We start from the raw sequence: 20,302 nt of genomic DNA on the forward strand, positions 1-20,302 counted from the left end.
TCTAGACTCTTATATGTTTAATATACTTGTAGTTTTCTTTTAACACTATAAACAACTCAAAAAATGAACAAAAAAAAAAACAATATTAACCAATTATTGTCTCCTTTTAAGTTGAGAAAATAGAAAGAGAGATCTTTGGGTTCACCCTGCGGCAACTGAAATAGTCAGAGACCGTGGACAAGCAAGTCTCCGGGACCCGGCGGCAGTTTCCGTTTACATAAAATCCCACGTGGCGCCCATCATATCGCTCATCGCCGCCCCCTCTATTTTTTTAGTCTTCTCTCTCTCTCTCTCTCTCTCTCTCTCTGCCCAAGATAGACCTCTGTCTTCCCAAAGTTTCACTTCAGACACGATTTCTTCAGAGCGCGGTTTTCCGATTCCCTGGAACCGCCCAAAACCGGGAGGTTTCGCGGCGGTGTCTGAGTTCACTTGCAGTGACCAGTGAGAATTCAGAGTCGTAAGAAGGCGTCCGTTCGCTCGTTCGTTCTCACAGAGCATCTGAGAGTAGATACTGGTACTGCTTCTTCCATCTTTCTGTCTCAATTGGGATTCCGGCCTAGGGTTTCCGTTTCAATTCAGAGCTAAAGCTCAGTGGCTGTGTTCGGACTGTCGGTTTCGTTTCGGTTCCGACCTAGGGTTATTCAAAATTTCGGCTTGAAAATTGATCGAAAGCGAGTGGGTTGGGATTGTGGTAGGAGGTGAAGAGTTGGTGATTCTGATGATTTTGGTTGAAGGGGTGAATTCTCGATGGATATAGACGCAGTAGCAGGGGATGTTGGTTCTTTGGATCCTGAGCTCTTACAGCTGCCGGAATTGTCTCCGTTTGCCCTTAAAACCAGTCCCCAGATTGCTGAGGATTTGTTCGCACAGTGGCTTTCGCTTCCGCAAACCGGCCGTTTGGTAATTTGCTCACTTTTCTGTCTTCATGTACAGTTTTTGTTATCAATGTGCATTTCTGGGACTCAAAGCTATAGCTTGTAGCTCTTGTTTGGATATTTATATGGTTTCCATTGTTAGCTTTAGTACTTTATTTATGGTAGAGCTGTCGCTATCAGTTATGGCCTCATGTCTTTTATTACTCTTCCCTCACTCATAATAGTTCTTGTAATTGAAGTAAAGGGTTTGTTTTTGTGAGTATTTATGTGCGGTTCGGGTAGACATAATTACCAGAAGAACTGTATATTGGGTAATTTCAGGTATTGTAAACGTTGATGTTTATCTGATGGTGTTTTGCGGTTTGATTTGACAGGTGAAGTCTCTAGTCGATGATGCAATAGCAGGAATTCCTATCAATGCCCCTGGGAACTCTTCAAGTGCAAATACTGCCGGGAGCAATGCATTACCTTCCATGTTTCCGGCTGGAAGTACACCTCCACTTTCGCCGAGAAGTTCCTCTGGTTCTCCGCGATTTTCAAAGCTGAAGACTAGTCCTTCTTCTCTTCGCTCTCCGCTAAAATTGGTTAGTGAACCAGTGCGAGAATCTATTCCTCAGGTCAAACTCCATTCTAATTGCCCTACTACTACTACTACTACTAATACCAATGTACCGTTGTTATTTTTGTTAATATTTTGAAGTAGAAATTTAGTTGTGAACTTGAATACTGGGTTCTTTTTATGCTGTCAAGATTGAAGAATTAATTCTCATAGTTTTGTATGTTTTAATATGATTTGCAGTTCTATTTTCAAAACGGTCCACCACCACCAAAGGAACTTAAGGAGCAATGTATTTCTAGAATTGATGACCTCTTCAGTGGTCAGATGGATGGATTGCAACTGCACGGTGAGATGTGTATCTGATCTGTAATTCACCTTTAGAAAAGCAAAAAACACGAATTCCCTCTCGTTAATCACCCCTTACCCATCCACTAGCAGAGATTAGTGAAACTGAATATTTTCAAAGCAAGGAGTTTATTTTATTTTTATGGTTATGCAGAGTTTAAGTTGGTTACAAAGGAGTTATGCAAGCTGCCAACGTTTTTCTCTTCTGCCCTCTTTAGAAAGATTGATACTAGCTGCAGCGGGATAGTGACGAGGTATGCAGAAAATGTAATTAAGCTTACTAAACGCAATTAGATCTCGTTTTAATGGGACCCCAATATATGAGTTGTGAATAAAAAGTAAGAAATGCTTCTTGTCATGTCTTTTTTGTTGGGAAGTTAGGTCCTTCAGCTGGTTGTATCACCATACCCAGTGTAAATTTTATTTGTGATGCTTCTACCTTTTATTATATTCTTTTATTCATTAGTTGACAAGCTTCTGTTACTCATAGAACCATGATTCAACAAGCCACATACATTTATCTATCTTTTACTTCTTGTTGTTCTATATATTTTTATTATATGCTGATCTACAAAATTGGTTTGTAGGGATGCATTCATCAAATATTGGGTCGATGGAAATATGCTGACAATGGATACAACAACTCAAATATTTAAAATTCTAAAGCAATCTGATCGTAATTACCTTACTCAGGTTTGATTGAACGCTATTTTCTCTATATGGTCTATGAAAATTGCATTTCGATTGAAGCCCTTTCTTCTTACTTAAGTGCCTATTTCTCTCAGTTATGTACCATTGTTTTCACACATATTGGCTCTGTATTCTATATTCTCAATTGTCTGCCCTCATTCTCAATGCAGCTAGACTTCAAACCCATTCTTCTAGAGCTTGTGGCAACCCATCCAGGGTTGGAATTTTTACATGGAACTCCTGAATTTCAAGAAAGATATGGTATGTGTTTTATACTACTAAGTTAGTGCAATATTGTTTGATGTCCGGTTAAGATCATGAGGATAGAAATCTGAAAAGTGACAATAGGGGTTTAACTGAATTTGTTGTGAAATATATGGTCGACTCAAGTAGTTAATTATATTGTGGCATTAGGCACACCTTTTTTTTTTTTTTTTTGTATTTTGAGATGACCTTTCAGTTTTCTAAGTGAATATTTTTACTGCTCACACTTTTTTTTTTCATACTACTATTTGCTTACATAAGCTTCATTTTCAATGCCTCAGCTGAAACTGTAATGTACAGAATATTTTACTACATAAACAGATCAGGAAATGGTCGCCTTACTCTCAGGGAGCTAAAACGAGGAAATTTAATTGCTGCCATGCAACATGCAGATGAGGAAGATGACATTAACAAAGTTCTAAGGTTTGATTGTCATTGGAACATCAATATTCAAGTACCGATTAGCGTTTCTTACTTCACGTGTGCCCCTACTAATATAGTTCTATATAATGATGTGGGGTTTGTAGGGGAGTAAATAGTACTCTTGGAAGCTTTGATTTTGAACTTAGCTGTGTTTCAATGGTTTGACTGTTTAACTTAACCTGAAAGATGTTATAGTGGATGAAAGATTTAGAAGGAACATAAGAACAGCCTACCAGCATTTTTCTTAGATTGCCCAAAGGGAACCCAGATTTCATTTTCTTTACTAAATTGTGTTAAACTACTAAACTATGTTATTGATGTTTTCTTTCCTGCCAAATTTCAGGTACTTCTCTTATGAACATTTTTATGTCATATATTGCAAATTTTGGGAGCTGGACACAGACCACGATTTCTTGATCGACAAAGAGAATCTTGTTAGATATGGTAATCATGCTCTTACCTACAGGATCGTTGATCGAATATTTTCACAGGTTGGTGTATCTTATAGCTTCCTCTTCAAACTTCTGGAACAAATTATTTACCTGAATGAGGTTTCCACATTGATTGTGTATTTGCTCAATTCCATTCCAGATTCCGAGAAAGTTTACTAGCAAGGTTGAAGGGAAGATGGGTTATGAAGATTTTGTTTACTTCATGTTGTCAGAGGAGGATAAGTCGTGTGAGCCCAGCCTTGAGTATTGGTATACGTTTCTTGTTTCTTTGTTTTTTTTCCATTCTGACATTCAGTAATTTTTTATGTCATGGAATTCTTATTTTTTACAAGTGCAGTCAATGCTCTGTTTTTAAGTGGATGTAGTCATTGTTAGATGCATCTAAACATGAAAAGCATGAAATCTATATTTTAATAATCCAAATCTTGGAAGTTGGTTTAATATTCTAACTCTCTGAAATGTCCGCTTCAGCAGTATATTTAAAAATAAACTTCTCAGTAGTGAAAGATTATAATTGTAAATTGAAAAAGAAACTTGCCCCTTTTTTTGCGAATTTTTCTCATGCGCTTGAATTGTAACCTCCCATTCTCTGTGGAAATTATCAGATGCATTGGAGCTCAAAGATTATGAATCACTTTTTCATTTTGAAGCTGTTATTAGCACTTCAAAACAGTCATCCTGCAATCCAAATTTACAAAAACACAAGGAAAATCTTGTATAGGAGAGCAGTATGACAATTTTTGTAACGAAAATTCAATATATGAGATGTTTAGCATGAGTCAAGCATCAGAGATAAGTCATGCATATACTTTAGTGAACTGTAACCATAAACATTGCTGTGAGGACAAGCCTTGTTTCACCAACCTGGTTTTCTTTCATTTTTTACTTTGTCTGCTTTTTTCCCCTTTTATTGACTCAAATCTCATTTTGTAGGTTCAGATGTATAGATTTGGATGGAAATGGAGTCCTTACGCCCAATGAGTTGCAGTTCTTTTATGAGGAGCAGCTGCATCGTATGGAATGCATGGCCCAAGAGCCTGTTCTATTCGAGGATATTTTGTGCCAAATAGTTGACATGATTGCACCAGAGGTCAAATATCATCCTCCTCGTCATCATTGTTATTTTTACTATATTACTAAATTGTATCTTACTATCAGTCACACATTGGACATGACTAATTTTGACATCTTTCTTGCAGAGGGAAGATTATCTCACTGTAGCTGACTTGAAAGGTTGCAAACTTTCAGGGAATGTCTTCAATATCCTTTTCAACCTTAATAAATTCATAGCATTTGAAAGTCGCGATCCTTTTCTTATTCGTCAGGTATTTTTGCAAGGGTTATGTATGAGAAATTGAGAAATACTGGGTGATTTTCGGGTACAATAACGGTGTTCTGGCATTTTGATGCATGCAGGAACGTGAGGATCCAACTTTGACTGAGTGGGACCGCTTTGCACACAGAGAATATATACGGTTGTCAATGGAAGAAGATGTTGAGAATGCCTCTAATGGAAGTGTAGAAGTTTGGGATGAATCACTTGAGGCTCCTTTTTAAGTTCCAGGTGAGAGGTTTACATGGAGTTCCAGTGGAAAAGAGCGTAAATATCTGGAAGTGCTATGTTCATCATGAAATGAATGCACCGTCGTACTTTTGTAATTATAGGACGAAAAATATTTTGTTCCCGACTCAAAGACATGGTTTTAATGTGAATCCGCCCGTTACTTGCTGTGTAGAATCTATTCTTCTCTAATATTTTCTTAGAGATGATGAATAATAGTTGAAAAGGGGAGGTTTTGCTTGACTATGTTGTGCAGAGCAGCCAAATTATGCTTGTTAACTGATTTATGACTCTTTTTTGTTTATCCAGCTGCATACGAGATAGCTTCCGATCTTTCGTCAAAGTCGCTCGTCCAGTGAAAAGAATCATTTATGTCAAGATGCTCCGTGGCACTCATCAGTGGATCTAGTCCTGTTCAACATTAAATTTCATGCTTGGTCGTGCGACATTCATCAATGGTAAATTTCAAGCAGGATTGGCACTCATTTGCACTTTGATGGAACTCAAGGAGTTTCGGTATGGAGTACTACAAACCAATCGTCGTCGAGGTAACGGTAGTCCATGCTGTTCTGCAAGCAGCTCGAACCAGCCGGTTGCTTTTCTTATGGTGTTAGTAAACTTCCAAGTGCCTTGTAACATTTGCTCAGATGCTCTGCTTTGGTCCAACATCCCCCTCACCATTTTATTTTCTTTGCTTTCTCTTGCTTTATACCTTTGTCTATAGATTTCTTTTATTGGATTTTTTTTTTTTAAATTAAAATAATTGAGAAAGGAAAGAATGTGGTGGAGGCTGTGTAATGTTACCCTAATCCCTAAGTTTGAGTTTTTTTGCAAGGTTTAGCCAAACATGCTTATAAATTACGGAACTTTAACGAAAAGCTTCCGATACTGCTCACTTTAACAAAAAACCATATTTTTACACTAAAATGTCAATTCTGGTACTATTCATTTTACTCTTTATTTTGTCTTTATCGTTAAAACTCAAAGTTTTCAAACTCTTTTCATTAGTTTTCCTTACAAATTATAATATGGGTTTGTGGGTTTGATATGATTAGTCATGCCGTTAGGGGAAATAATTTGAAGGAAAATACTTGGTAATTAGTCACTCCTTGTTGCAGAAATCACAATCTACAAACGTAGCTGTTTGTGTTAAGATGTGATCTGCATGCAAGCAGGAACCACACTTTAACATAAGGGGCCAAACAGTGTTCTAACTTTAATCGGGCGGAGGGTTTCTCCGCCGACAAAAGAAGAATCCACTGATTTGGAAATTTCACATTCAGATGAGGGCAAATTCATAGATAGGTCTTTAAAAGGAAACAAAGCAGGGGAAACATGGCACCAATTGTGCACCACCATCTAAATACGAGATCAAACAAGTCTTAGAAAATCAAAACTATGGTTTAACATAACAGAGGATTAATTTGCGATCGAAAATTCGTCGGATGTGTTTCGTTTCAAAGAAATCCATACAAGGTTTAACGAATTGCAGCTAATTTCCACCTGTAACTACGAATCAAAACATAAACTCGCCAGAGATGTGTTAACAGGACTGCGTTCAGACTGCACTCTCCTTTTTGAGCTTCGTTAGCTCCTGCCTGATGATTCCAGCCCTCTGTACAAACATAAAAACCAAAACAACATTAAAAAAAATAAATTAACCAGTGTACCAACAACTGAGGGTTCGGTTGAATTCCAGCCCTCTGTACAAACCCAATCAGGCAGTCATCTGATCGGGGTTTTCTAAAACTTCAATTATTTACTTTGCATCAAAAGATTCATCCTTTTACTTTGCATCAGCTCTGTCCCTTTTACGAGGGGTACTTTGAGCAACAACTACCATGCAATTGAAACTGAAGAAATAATTTAGCTCCCGGTAGAAATTGCACAGGCAAATCCCGGCAGACTTTCCAGATTTAAAAGCTATCGATACCTAATTGGCAGTGTCTTAACATTAGGTGTGAAAAAGGGAAGGCGAGAGCCGAAAGCCTACCCTCAACGGTTTTGTCAACTCCTCACACGTTGAATGAAAATCTTATGAACATACAAAACTAGAAATTAAACAAATAAGAGGAACGAGAAACCTCAGTTTTTAGAAAAGAAAAATGTGAGATTAATAACACACCTTGATCTTTGCCAACATAAGCTTGAACCTATCAAAATCGTTGAGTGCAGCTCTTCTCTTCTGCACTATCAGCTTCCTGCCCCACGAGCTCTTCTCCCATTTGTTCTTTACGTCTGCCAACCACATTCCGAAAAAACTCAATTCAGTTGGTAACAAGAACATAAAATTAGATACATCTTAAATTCTCATCTTTCCATATTCATTCAAAAGTCAAAACTCACCAGCAGCCTCCATTGCAGCAATCAGAGTCTTCTTGTTCGGAACCCTTTTGATGTCGATTTTGATATCGGTGAGCGATAGCCTTTTGAAGTTCAATTGGGTCCTCACCATGTCAGGTGCATCAACCAGAGCCTGCAAAACAAACAGCATGTCTCTGTCAATTCCTTGCCAAAATAATTAATACAGAATAATCTACTTATAAACTAAAAATCTGCTTATCTTCTTGTAAAATTTCATCAAAATTCAGCTTAATTTCATATAATATTTCACAAAATTAAACAAACACATACCCATTATTTTACTCAGCGTTTTAATCGTAAAGCAGAAAGCTTTGAAGCAAAATGCATTGAGGAGAAATGGCATTTTGCGCAAATAAAAGCAAGAACATACCCTGTTTTGGTCGATGACATCGACGATAACGACGAGCTTGCCGTAGTCTTTGCCGTAGTTGACGAGAGCAACTCGTCCAATCTCCACGTATCTCTTGAACGGCATTTTCTCAGACGATCGGACAAATCGGGGCAGAGGAGTCGGAGAAGATGAGTGAGAGAGGCAAGAGGGGATAGCTAGGGTTTGAGATGTGACGAAATAGGGTTTTGTTGAAGCTGAGCGGGGATCCGCTGCGGTCGAGATTTTGGTGGGAATTTCTACATTCGTGAATTCTATTGGCTATAATATTAGTAGAATAGTCCTTTCTCATTTGTGCCCTTACATATTCCTTTCTTTACAATCAAGTCTTCTTTATCCTTTATTTTTTTATACACCAATATTAGACGTACTTTGACTAAGACCATCTCCAAATAAGATGTCAAATTTTGAACATAAAATTTAAATTTTGACAGCTTATGTGGCACTTTGATATTTTTTAAAGTTTTGTTCTCTAACTGATATGTCAAATTAAATTATTATTTTATTATTTTATAAAATAAAATATTAAACTAATTAAAATTTAATAAAAGACATTTAAAATTTAATCAGTAATCTATTCATATTCCTTGATTGAAAAAAAGAAAAAAGTTGATAATTGCATCGGTAACTCAACATTAATTATAATAAATGATTAAACTAATTAAAAATTAATAAAATACATTTGATAATTAATAAAAAAACATTTGAAGTTGCTGTCAAATTTGACAGTAACCTCTTTTGTTGCCAATCCATGTCATCGCCACATAGAATTTGGCACTTCGGTTGGAGAATATTAGGGTGGTCTTTCTTTTACTGTTATAGTTGATGTGTACATTTTGGCATCTCCTTTGGAGATGCTCTAACAACACAATAAACTAATCATATTTAGATATCAAACTGATTAAATAAGTCAAATATAAACCTCTCACCATAGAAGAATAAATAAATATCACTATACTGCAGTACTAGTGTGAATGCTTCTTCATACTTTACCTTTAGTAACTAGTTAAAAAGAAAAATGATTGAAAACGGTTTTAAAGTTCTAAAGTCACTTAAAGTATTTTCTGTATGCTCTAATTGAATATAGACCATTTTATTTGTACTCGATTTTGTTTTTTCCGTACCCTAATGTTTTAAAACGTATCAATTTTCTTTGGTTTGTCAAATTTACAAACAATTTTTATATAGTTTAATAAGTACTAGTTTGGCTTTGATTTCGAGCAAATTTTTTTTTTTGAGATTGCTTAAATTTTTTATAAAACAATTAATTTAGGGTGTTAAACGTGTTTGGTAAAATAAAATAAGATCTTTTTTTTTTTGCAAAATCAACAGTCATTAAAAGTCAAAAAGCGGAAGCAGCTCAAATCAACTTTCAAAAAAACTAGTTTTTTTTTTTTTTCAAACACTAGTGAATAATACCATTTAATAAAAAAATTAAATACCAAATAAAACCCTTGCACTCTAGGGGAAAAAAGACAGCCACCTTCAATTTCCTGAAGAATCAATGGGTTACAAAAAGGAAATAATATCACATCCAACACCATATTAGTTTTAGTCATTTATTTTATCCAAACACAATAATTTTACATAAAAATTTATCAAACACTAAAAAACTTTTTTTTTATATATTTTTTTATTTTTACGCTACAAGCACTTTTAAAGTAGAATATTTATTAAATACTTAACTATTTTATTTTATAATTATATATTCTCGTAACACAACATAAACATTTTTATAAAAACACAACCAAACTAGTTTAAGAGAAAGATTTAAGGCTTTGTAAATTTCATAACCATTATATTTGTACCTTTACTTTCAATTTAGTTTTGAACTTCTGCGTTAACAAACTCGAACCGTAAAATTTGTTACATTTTCTGATAGTTTTCTCCACCTAAATAAACAAAACAACGTTAAATTTGACCATAAAATTGCCATAAAGCAAAAGTGGTACGCTTCAAAAGAATAGAAGATTTCCTTTACCGTTGAAAAAAAAATGGATGCAAAACTTTCCTTTCCTATATTATTCCTGCGCCTTCTTCGCTCCCATCTCTCGTTCTCTCCAATCTGTGTGCATTTTTTTTACCATCTTGAAGAAAAGCTCAAACGGGTCGCAGCGTTTACAATTCTAATTTGAATTTCTAAGACTCCAGTTAGTGAAGGTATTAGAAATCTACATTTTTTTTAATGTTTTGAATGCATTTGGTGTGTAGAATGAACATGAAGATGATTTGTGGATCTGGGTTTCTCTTGTTTCTGGGATTTTGTCATAAAGTTTTAATCTTGAGATGCTTAAATGTTTATATTGTTTTTGATTCATCACGAACGAATTATGAATCATTGAAGGGCAAGGGGGATTTTGGGTTTATCATAGATTGGTGGTTTGAGATATTGAAATGTGAAAACTTTCCATTGGAGATAAGATTATGTAAAATGATATAATGTTGGGGAAGTTTGGTATTTTGGGTATGTGACAGTGATGTTTTGTGGGATGATCCCATATGTTTGTTTCCTTTCGTTATCGAGTATATGTGATCTTCCTAGTGTTTATGTTTAAGTGATACTGACGCTGTACTTGAATTTAGGTGCCCGGACAAAGAAAAGGCGAAAGCTATTGAATTGGTTGTATCTTGGATGCTTGGTTGCGAGGGAAAATGGCGTTGTTTTTTATGAAGAAAGCTTCAACAGCTGAGTTAGATGCTTTCTATCCTATTAAACCAGAATGCCAAGTTGACATCCCGAAGACGCGCTTTAGGCTCAGGGTATGCCCTTTTCACTTCATTTTGTTGCTAATTTATCTTTTAGCTCTGTCTAACAGAATTGAGTTCAACCACCTTATGGAACAGTTTAATTATTGCTGCTAAGATAATTTCTAGTGTTTTTCCATTGAAAAGATATGGTTATGCACCACCAATGCTCAATCGCAAGATTCACAACATGATTACTTTCTTGTACTTGTGACAAACACGTGTGATTTATGCTTATAAGTATCGCCTTTTGCAGGCGGGGAAAACTCTTAGTGAAAGAAGATGGCATGCTGCCTTCTCTGAAGATGGTCATTTGGATATAGCTAAAGTGCTTAGACGAATCCAACGAGGGGTAACCATCTGTTCATTTGTAACTTCTTTTTGAGTTAGGATCTATTGTTGGAGGTGGGGGATTGTTATATGTTTCTATGTGTGTTTCGTCACTTGTGATATTGAGTTGTGTCCCCAACAAAAGAAAAAAAGTAGACGTTAAATTCTGCGTGTAGGATATAGCAAACACATCATATATAATTTTTAGCCTTGCTGGTGTTAGATACACCATATAATGCTCCTTTGGTTCACTCAAATTTCAAATTGTATGTGTAAGATATATAGTATATATCTTCTTACTTCATTTGTTATTCTAGGGTGTCCATCCTGCAATCAAGGGTGTAGTTTGGGAGTTCTTGTTAGGTTGCTTTGATCCAAATAGCACCTTCGATGAACGAAATCAGCTCAGGCAGCGCCGGAGGTAAAACATTTTTGTTTTTTGCAATCTAATATGTAGAAGACGGCTCACAATTTGAACATAACCTCATGATGCTGGATCCATGGAAAGATCCTGGTTCTTTAAGTTTTGAATTGCTCTAGAGTAATATATTTTAGTAGCATGGATGGTTACGAGATGGGGTTGTATGATTTTTTCCTTCACTTGGTTTTGGGTGTTAGACCTAAGTATGTGCTGTAGTTTTTTGGTAGATAAAGAGGGGTGCAGGTGAAATGTGAGGTTAGTGAGGCTTGGAAGGGGTAAAGATTTTTTTTCTAGTCTGGCATCACTAGGTGGTTTTTCATATTCTAGTTTCCCCTTACATTATTTCCCGTAACAAAAAAAAGTCCCAGTGGTATGCTGTCCATCGACCCCATCTTACATTATTTTAATTTAATATGGTGATTTAATGTATAACATACAATTTTAGGGAGCAGTATAACAGATTGAAAGCTGAATGCCAGAAGATGGTTCCAGTTATTGGCAGTGGAAAATTTATTACAACGCCAATCATCACAGACGATGGCCAACCAACAGAAGAATCAGAAAATGGCAATATGACAGGGGCTGCAAACCATGCTTCTTCAGACAAGAAAGTGATTCAGTGGAAGCTTTTTTTGCATCAAATTGGTACATATCTGCTGCATATGTGTTGCAAAACTACATAATTTGGATAAGTTGTGAACCATACACGTTTGAGTATCTTATGTTTATTTTACCAAGTGTTCACTTTTAGGTTTTTTCTTTTTCAATACTTTAAGTTCTGAACCTTTATCTATTTTGGTATCTCATGGTTATTTTAACTTATGTTAACCATTAGAAGTGGTTACTCAACTGGGGGGTTTGGCTTGTAGGTTTGGATGTTGTTCGCACCGATCGAGCACTTGTCTTTTATGAAAGTCAAGCTAATCAGGCAAAACTTTGGGACATTCTTTCAATTTATGCTTGGGTGGACAATGATATTGGTTATGTTCAAGGTGAATGTCTCTGAATATCAAGTGATTCTATCAAAGTTGAACAGTATTAAGTGACATTTTATAATGGGCACTTTTGAGCAGGAATGAATGATATATGCTCGCCAATGGTAATTCTTATTGAAAATGAAGCAGATGCCTATTGGTGTTTCGAACGTGCTATGCGAAGGCTGGTATGTTTTACTTCTTACCTTGATGGTACTATTATCGGTTGCTTGTTTTGATAGAGCAGTGTTAACTGCCACTTTTTACTGTCCATTATCCATGAACTTGTTATGAGTGATTCCGAACAGGTAGGATAGTGTGACTAGTTTAAACTGAGATCTAGTATTTGACTAGAGCAATTTCGGTTGTCTTATTCTTTGTGTAGTCTGAGTCCTGGCTACTCAAATTGATCATGTAGACTAGAATGGACGGTTGAGAAAGGTGTACCGAGAATGGATGTGAGGGTGTTAAGAATTAAGATGGATGATTGGCAGACCTAGAAGGTATTTAGGAAATTGACTCTATAAAACATTGTAAATGGATTCCTAAAATATAATTAGCAGAAGTTCTCTAGCCAACAGATACATGAATGTTGGCTGTGCTGAATCTGTCAGGCGCTGCACTAGTAAATAAAGGCAACATATTCAGCATTAGGCATCAAAAGTCAGATACAAGTTACAATTAGGCAAGTTTCAATGGTTATATCAACTCTTTAACTTATAGTCAAGTTAAATGTGGCATACTTGACCTTAAATTATACTGGAAAAGGAGTTCTAACTTTGTTCTGCTGAACTGGATCGGATTCCAACATCTACTAAAGACTCATCTGGTTTCATCGATGGTGTGTTTAATTCCCTTCTGATAGAGATCATGCATGACAAGAAACTAAGAAGTGTTAAGTTGTCTTTTGGGGGTCTTGAGGCTGATTATTTGTCTTGTTCATTTTTATTATTTACCGATACAAATTTTCTTTAAATGATTTGTTAGATGATTTGTGCTTGTGATATGCTTCTGTTAGGGTATAATTCAGATTCCTGCTTTTGTTTTGAAAACAGCGAGAAAATTTTAGGTGCAGTGCGAGTTCGATAGGGGTGCAATCTCAGCTGGGTACACTCTCCCAAGTAATCAAAACTATTGATCCTAAACTTCATCAGCACCTTGGTAATACTTCCTCTGTGCATGTCAACTAACACAGGTCCTTCGTACTTAGCTAAAACTCCATTTCCATCTAATTGACAGAGGATCTAGATGGCGGGGAGTATTTATTTGCTTTTCGCATGCTAATGGTCCTGTTCCGAAGAGAGTTTTCCTTTGTGGATGCACTGTATCTTTGGGAGGTGAGTAGGAAAACTGTACTTTTGCCGTACTGGATTTTTTTTTTATTGAGACATAGATACTTCCAGGATGATGGATGAGATATAGTTTGAATTCACGTTGTCAATTTCTAATGTGAATTCGAACTTTAGGTCTTGTGGATCTCAATGTAATTAATGTATTGAGGGGTATTTATTTTTTTTCTTTGCTTTCCTTCATAAGCTTGTTTTAAGTCAGTAATATAGATTGGTTTCAGCTGATGTGGGCCATGGAATACAACCCAAACATTTTCTCATCATATGAAGGTCCGAGTGGGGGTGCTACACCACCAAATGTAAATGACAAAGAACTAAAGCAATATGGCAAGTTCGAGAGAAACATTGTGAAGACGGGATACACAGAACAACATGGTGCACTTTCCGTCTTTCTTGTTGCAAGTGTTCTTGAAACCAAAAATAAGCAACTTTTAAAGGAGGCTAAGGGTCTAGATGATGTTGTCTCGGTCTCTCTCTCTCTCTCTCTCTCTCATGTTCAATGCACATGCATGTTACTGTTTTTGTTCACTGTTAACTAATCTCGTACTGGTCTCCAGATCTTAGGTGGCATAACCGGAAATCTGGATGCTAGAAAGGCATGTAATGAGGCATTGAGAATTCACAAAAAGTACCTGAAGGTATGTGTTCATCTAAAGCAAGGCATAACCAGGGCACTTTGTTTTATTTGGGGATTGTGAGATTTTCGAAAACTTGATTATAATTCCTCTTCTCCAGATAAAGAAAACACAAAAATAAATTCCAGATAAATGCTTCTTCGAAAAGATTTCTAGAGGAGTGAGCATGGTAGAGGAGGCTCTTTCCTTGATTTAGAAACTGAAGGATTTCTTCTCCTTTTGCTCTTGCAGACCGTAAAGTCATAGATGTTTTCCTGGGGTATCAACTTTGTTCATCGAAATTTTGCACCCAAGCGATGGCGAGTTGGTGACACGGGCAAACAGCTACAATTTTTTGGTCACTTTTTTCGTTATGTTTTCTTTGTAGCTAGCCCTCTCTCTCTCTCTCTCAAAACCGAGCATGGTGTCATAATTTGTAAAGTCATAGGGTTCATAGAATATAAGATTTTGAATGAAACGTTTCCGTGAGCTGCCATTGTCTGGTTACATGGTAGCAAAGCACAAAACAGAAACAAATGTGAGCTTTCACTTTTGAGATTCACCTCGGATGTGCTATTGTATTACATTGTATTGTATTCTTCGCAATTATCGACCAACACGAATTTTGCCTCTGCCGTGATTTTATTTCGAAACTGATTGCGAAGCGAATTTTCATGAACCGATGTCGATGGGAGGCACACCCTGCTGGTGGTGTCTCACCATCTTCACAGCATCTTGCACACTGGCCTTGTCCAAACTACAGTTCTTTTTTTTTTTTTTGTCTTTTTTTGTTAGATGATAGATTTTGTTAGATTAGAAGTTAACTTAACCACTGACGGAGTTTGAGCCCACGATGTCATGCAAAGGCTCAACTCCTTTTCACCACTGTGGTAAATGGCCACTTGTCCGAACTACATTTCATGAGCAACATTTTTTGCTGGCATCAGGGCACCCTGCATCCAAAAAAATAATATTTAACTGATTTAATTAGAATAAAAAAAAATGTTGAACAATTGCGAGATGTTATTGGATTCTAGCAGTGCATAATGACCTTTTATGGACTAATAATAACAGGTTTCTATGATTTTTTAAATACGAAACGAATTAAAATAAGCAAGTGATTTACGTTCAATTAACCATTTAACAAGTTTGTTGAAAATATGGCAGCATAATATGTCACACTGTCAGGTAAAAGCTAGTCATTAAACAATGACCAACCATTTCACATGAAGGTAAAAAAACCCATATAAATCCTACGTTCGATATTCCTTCAGACCCTCTCCAATATTGCTTGTATAAAAAATTGGGTAGTTATATCTTAGAAGCATGAGAGCATGTCCATGCAGAAGCAACATACAAACTAGTATCCTTCCACCCAAGCCTAATAGTGCCATCTCCTTGCACAAGGCTATACCCATGTGTAGGAGGGAACATATTTAATATCAACTGTGCTTGTGCCATTGAATTCCCACTCATCCCTACTTGCATGAACTCACTTCTGGCCCCAAGCTCACTTCTCCACTGCCGGAACTTGTCTTCACCGCTTCTCGCCGGCCCTCCAATCGCCAATATGTTGTTGATTTCTCTATAAAACAGGCAGTGCTCCACCTTGTGCCGGTTAGGGTTGTCACTAGGCAAGTATGATTCTAGTGAATCGAACATCGTCGAGTAGTAATGTAACGACCCAACAAAACGGTCCAAAAATGAGCCACTATGTGACATGTCTTGCTCTACTAGCGTGATAATCCTTGGTGCTAATTCTTCAATGAATCTCATCGCTTTCCAATCGGGGCCAGTTGCATCGTACAGCGAGTGTTGCAGCCAGTGCACGGCGAGGGTCTCCCCTCGCCGTACTTGGACCATGGAAGCATCTACCTCACCAACTTTCCTGACAATTGGATGAAATTCGAATGACAGTCCGAGTCTCCTTGCAAAACTTGAGAGTTGCTTTCCGGTCTCCAGCAGGATTTCCGATGATGTGCCCATGCCGGTCATTCTCACATGTGGAGGACCCTCCATGCGTGTGGCGAGAATGTGAAACAAGGCTGGCCATTGCAAACCCTGCACACAATATACATCGAAGTTAGTTAAAATTATATAACACGAGAGAAATAACTTATTCTTGCAAAATCATAGTTTGACGTATATACAAAAATAACTCATTAAATATAGGGATAATTTAGTTGCAGTCCTTGTCCCTAACTGTTATAGGCTCAAACCTTATGCATTTTAGATTTTTTATTGAAGTTCCTCTCTTGCTACATAAATGACATAATAATAAAAGAAATGCAAAAATACTAATAAAGACTCAACCCCTTTTTTTCTTTCATTTACACTACCAATTTAATTATTCAAAATTGCTTATGGGTTTTGATAAAAATAATAATAATAATAATTGATTATGGGTGCATCCTAGATTATAAAAAAAATTGGATTTTTTTATTTTTTTTTATTTTTATAAAATGAGTACATTTATATAATAAAATTTGGCTACATTATATATATATATATATATATATATATATATATATATATATATATATTTGGTACATTTACATAAAAGAGTGGGTACATTTTATATAGAAAACAATGGATACATTTTATATTAAAAAAATAATGGTACATTTTAGATTAAAAAATAAATAGATTTTACATTAAAAAAATGGGTACTTTTACATAAAAAATGGTACTTACAAAAAAAAAATAGGGATACATTTTACATATAACAAAGTGGTACATTTGTAAAAAAAAAATAATGGGTACATTATAAATAAATTACGGGTACGTACAAATAAAAAGTTAAAAAATTATGAGTACAAATAAAAGTTTAAAAAATAAGGGACAAAAAGAAATCAATATATGGGTACAAATTAAAATTTAAAAGAAAATTGGTACAATTTAAAAAAGGGTTGCAAATTAAAAATGGGTACAAATTAGAAATAGAAATATATGATAAAAAGTTTAGCCATAAATATAATATACCAAATGTAACGTTTCTAACACTAAATGACTATATTTAAAAATAAAACTTAATTATCTTGACGTGTAAATTCTTTGTTTAATAATTAATGACGTTTATTAAAACTAAAGGACTTGATCAAAATTTGAAAAGGAATAATGTTTTAATCAATGGAGTAGAAAAAATAAGGATGAGAACCTAATTTCTTCTTAAATATATAAAAAGAAAATCTTATGAGCACATTAAACTGTGATTGGTAGCTAGGACTGTAGGAATGTCTAATTCTAATGGAAGGAGGCAAGTATTATCCGTAAAGTACCATCGAAATTTCGAACCATATGTACCTGCATGATGTCGAGGTCAAGAATGTGAACCATATCGTGGTGGTGAAAGGCCTCGAGGATGGCTTGGTTGGAAGTGAAGTGGGCAAATTTGATGAAAGGGGAGATGGTGTTGAAGACTTGAAAAGCACCATGAACGCTTTTGTAGTTGACCAATGGAGAGGAAATGCCTAACCATGAGTTGATAACCCTACTAGCCATGGCCTTGGCGAAATAGGCCACCACGCGCTCAGCGCATGATGGCCCGTACGGAGAGGCCATTTGGGTTAGCTCGAGGAGCATCCGATGGGCCTCGGGGAGGTTGTCAACGGAGATGGCAACTGCGCATTCGAAGAGAAGGGTGATTAGGGTTAAGCCATGCTCATCGAGCTTACTCATATCATTCCCTCCTCTTGCTCTTACGTTATTATTATCTGCAAGGAGTTGAAGCTCATTGCCCCGCTGGAGCTCATGAAGCTCATGCTCACCATAGCTTCTCCGTGGGACTTTCCTCGGACTATTTAAGTCTGTGGAAAGTGATGACGGGACAAAATAGTCCTCAGACGTCTGTAACGTGTCATTGGCGGCGGTGTTGGCGGCTGTGGCGGGTTCTGGCAAGTCGTCGATGAGCTGTTTTGATATGTGCTCCACCCACAGAGATAGTTCACTCCTCTCCAAGTTTATAAACCGGTTCTCGACGGGCTTGGGATCGGAGTTGGGATTATTTTGGAAGCCATTGACATTAGGGTTGGGGTAATTAATCCAAGGTTGGTGGGATTGGATTATATGCACAGTCCCATCAGCCATTTGAAATTCTGGTTTCAGTAAGATTGGTAGGGAAAGAAAACGATGAAGGGGAGTGGTAATGAAGAGATGGAGTTTGTTTTTAAAGGGGGTGGCCGCATGACAGCAGAATTTTGGCAGTTGTTTGGTATGGAAGGGATGGCCGGCATATCCAAGACATACAGAAAAAGCTAACATGCAACAAGCCAAGAACCCCCCACGTCATTCAGGTAGTGATTTTCTTCTATATTATTTGCCAGAATATTAGTTTTCTAAGTCTTACACCGGACACGCACATGAAGCACTACCGAAGTGTTACACAATAGTGTGATTCATCAGCGTCATGAATCAAACTCATGACGTGCTGTGCGGAATACTACAAAAATTACTTTAAGAATATATAGAAACTAATGGAAACTATTTAATAGAGATTTGGTTGTTTGATTTCTAAACTTTCTCTTTATTTGAGCAATATTCTAATTTATTTAAATTACAAGAATGAAAATTTAAACTTGGAAGGAGAGCAATGTTCTAGGGCGCCCTGCAAATACGTTTGATGGCAGATGATTTCATGATAGTACTATTAATGATTTGTATTTTTCCTACTAATTATTGGTGTAGGAGAAACTAAAACTTCAAGACCACTTCTAACAATAAAAAGAGAGTTAATACCAGACCAAGAACAGCTAGTTAGCACTTAGCTTTAGATAAACTACTAGAATATCACTCTTACAATACTATATTAAAGCCTAATTATTTTGAAAACTATTGTTTGGGCCCAAAATGTTATTTTGGGCCAAGCCTGGGATCCCAATGGCATTTATCTAGAATTTTCTTGTGGGCCGGCCGAATCCTGTTGCAAAGAGGATTAGTTTAGATAAAGGGTGAAGTAGTCGATTCCTTGTGGAACAAGGAGTTTTGAAGCCGAAGGTGCTTGGGATCAGGAGATGAATCTAGTTTGTTATGAGCTTGGTTCAAAGTCCTATTAGAGCTCGGATTGGCCGAAACCTAATTAGATTGGGTTGAGGAGTTCTAATCCGAGTACATTTCTAGTTCGGTTATGAGGGGGTTTTGCTGCTATAAATAGAGAAGAAAGTGCATCATTCAGGGCCCTCCAATTCAACACACAAATTGCCCTGCGCAAAGCTTCTCAACAACCTTTGAGATTTTATCATCTTCCCCTTTCTTCTCACACCCACATCTTCAGTTTGGATAAATAGCACTGTGAAGGCAACCGACGACATCTTTAGTTTGGATAAACAACACTGGAGCCGTAGAATTAGCCGATCAAGGAGCACCTTCAGTTTGGATAAACAACACTGCTTCAAGAGACTGATTGGTTATTTATCCAAGTCTCGGTCGACAAGGATTTTTGAACCCTTGTTGGTAGAGGTCATCTCATTAGCCTTCTCGGCGAAGTGAGGTGTTACAAGTTACTAGGTTCGGCATGTTGAACGCCGAATTGTTTTATGATTGGATATTCACAAGTACACTTTAGAGTTCGGCATTCCGACGGCTTAACCACATTTACCATCAAGACATACATCTCTTTCGAGTATTTGTGTCCATATAGTCTGGTGCCAATTCGGTGTGCTTATACTCTCACGAATATAATCACCATGACCGAACTCGGCGCCAACGATTTGTGAACTTCGCAGAACTAGCAGCCTTGTCTTCAGGCTCTAGAACCTGAAAGCCGAGATGTGTTCCTACCTCGGCCGCAGTCGTAAGATTAAGAAGTCAGCAGCGCACTCAACGCGACATCAACATATTTTACTCCCCGGCCGAGCTCGGTCATCAAGTTGGCACGCCTCGCACATAACCGAATGACGTAGTTAGCTCATTAGTTACTCAGCATGCGCGCCACATAGGCTTGGTAGTTTTTA

At 36.7% G+C, this 20,302-nt stretch overlaps 4 protein-coding genes across 11 annotated transcripts; 2 read left to right on the forward strand and 2 right to left on the reverse strand.

The window, feature by feature from the left end:
• Positions 1-113: 113 nt before the first annotated feature.
• On the forward strand, positions 114-6,047 carry LOC103435725 (serine/threonine protein phosphatase 2A regulatory subunit B''alpha-like). 2 transcript variants are annotated; one of them, XM_008374129.4, is made up of 13 exons: positions 114-900; positions 1,250-1,492; positions 1,675-1,780; positions 1,934-2,033; positions 2,367-2,472; positions 2,640-2,730; positions 3,015-3,156; positions 3,500-3,647; positions 3,748-3,857; positions 4,542-4,698; positions 4,808-4,933; positions 5,025-5,172; positions 5,479-6,047. In XM_008374129.4, exons 1-12 carry the CDS (start codon positions 748-750, stop codon positions 5,163-5,165), a joined length of 1,623 nt encoding a protein of 540 aa, XP_008372351.1. In that variant the 5' UTR covers positions 114-747; the 3' UTR covers positions 5,166-5,172; positions 5,479-6,047. The 2 variants fall into 2 exon arrangements, with proteins under 2 accessions (XP_008372351.1, XP_008372352.1); XM_008374130.4 differs by having other exon boundaries at positions 138-900; positions 1,250-1,459.
• A 680-nt stretch (positions 6,048-6,727) lies between these two features.
• HRGP (60S ribosomal protein L14-1) lies at positions 6,728-8,008 on the reverse strand. The gene is given in 4 exon segments (NM_001294079.1): positions 6,728-6,784; positions 7,295-7,407; positions 7,516-7,645; positions 7,904-8,008. Coding segments are annotated over 4 exon segments (405 nt in total).
• A 1,851-nt stretch (positions 8,009-9,859) lies between these two features.
• LOC103435727 (rab GTPase-activating protein 22) lies at positions 9,860-14,986 on the forward strand. 7 transcript variants are annotated; one of them, XM_008374133.4, is made up of 12 exons: positions 9,860-10,081; positions 10,505-10,681; positions 10,923-11,018; positions 11,314-11,417; positions 11,863-12,062; positions 12,287-12,409; positions 12,491-12,579; positions 13,447-13,552; positions 13,631-13,728; positions 13,962-14,207; positions 14,298-14,378; positions 14,607-14,986. In XM_008374133.4, the coding sequence occupies exons 2-12, from the start codon at positions 10,574-10,576 to the stop codon at positions 14,619-14,621; spliced, it is 1,266 nt and encodes a 421-aa protein (XP_008372355.1). In that variant the 5' UTR covers positions 9,860-10,081; positions 10,505-10,573; the 3' UTR covers positions 14,622-14,986. The 7 variants fall into 7 exon arrangements, 3 of the variants coding, with proteins under 3 accessions (XP_008372355.1, XP_008372354.2, XP_070677222.1); XR_011580626.1 differs by having other exon boundaries at positions 9,870-10,081; positions 13,951-14,207; positions 14,476-14,986; XR_011580625.1 differs by having other exon boundaries at positions 9,870-10,081; positions 13,951-14,207.
• Positions 14,987-15,665: 679 nt separating this feature from the next.
• On the reverse strand, positions 15,666-18,440 carry LOC103435917 (scarecrow-like protein 23). Its single transcript, XM_008374349.3, has 2 exons — positions 17,658-18,440; positions 15,666-16,415 (listed from the first exon to the last, which is right to left on the reverse strand). The coding sequence occupies exons 1-2, from the start codon at positions 18,438-18,440 to the stop codon at positions 15,666-15,668; spliced, it is 1,533 nt and encodes a 510-aa protein (XP_008372571.2).
• Between the last annotated feature and the right edge of the window lie 1,862 nt (positions 18,441-20,302).

The sequence above is a fragment of the Malus domestica genome, chromosome 05 (genome assembly GCF_042453785.1).
Source record: "Malus domestica chromosome 05, GDT2T_hap1".
NCBI lineage: Eukaryota > Viridiplantae > Streptophyta > Magnoliopsida > Rosales > Rosaceae > Malus > Malus domestica.

What these genes read in the sequence shown, in the direction of transcription:
- LOC103435917 (XM_008374349.3), bottom strand. Translation starts at nt 18,440, where the DNA reads ATGGCTGATGGGACTGTGCATATAATCCAATCCCACCAACCTTGGATT. An exon ending in TTGACCTCGACATCATGCAG is followed by an intron (nt 16,416 to 17,657) that starts GTACATATGGTT and finishes TATTGTGTGCAG; the next exon opens with GGTTTGCAATGGCCAGCCTT.
- LOC103435725 (XM_008374129.4), top strand. Translation starts at nt 748, where the DNA reads ATGGATATAGACGCAGTAGCAGGGGATGTTGGTTCTTTGGATCCTGAG. An exon ending in TTGACATGATTGCACCAGAG is followed by an intron (nt 4,699 to 4,807) that starts GTCAAATATCAT and finishes TCTTTCTTGCAG; the next exon opens with AGGGAAGATTATCTCACTGT. An exon ending in ATCCTTTTCTTATTCGTCAG is followed by an intron (nt 4,934 to 5,024) that starts GTATTTTTGCAA and finishes TGATGCATGCAG; the next exon opens with GAACGTGAGGATCCAACTTT.
- LOC103435727 (XM_008374132.4), top strand. Translation starts at nt 10,574, where the DNA reads ATGGCGTTGTTTTTTATGAAGAAAGCTTCAACAGCTGAGTTAGATGCT. An exon ending in GCTTTTTTTGCATCAAATTG is followed by an intron (nt 12,063 to 12,286) that starts GTACATATCTGC and finishes TTTGGCTTGTAG; the next exon opens with GTTTGGATGTTGTTCGCACC. An exon ending in TGATATTGGTTATGTTCAAG is followed by an intron (nt 12,410 to 12,490) that starts GTGAATGTCTCT and finishes ACTTTTGAGCAG; the next exon opens with GAATGAATGATATATGCTCG.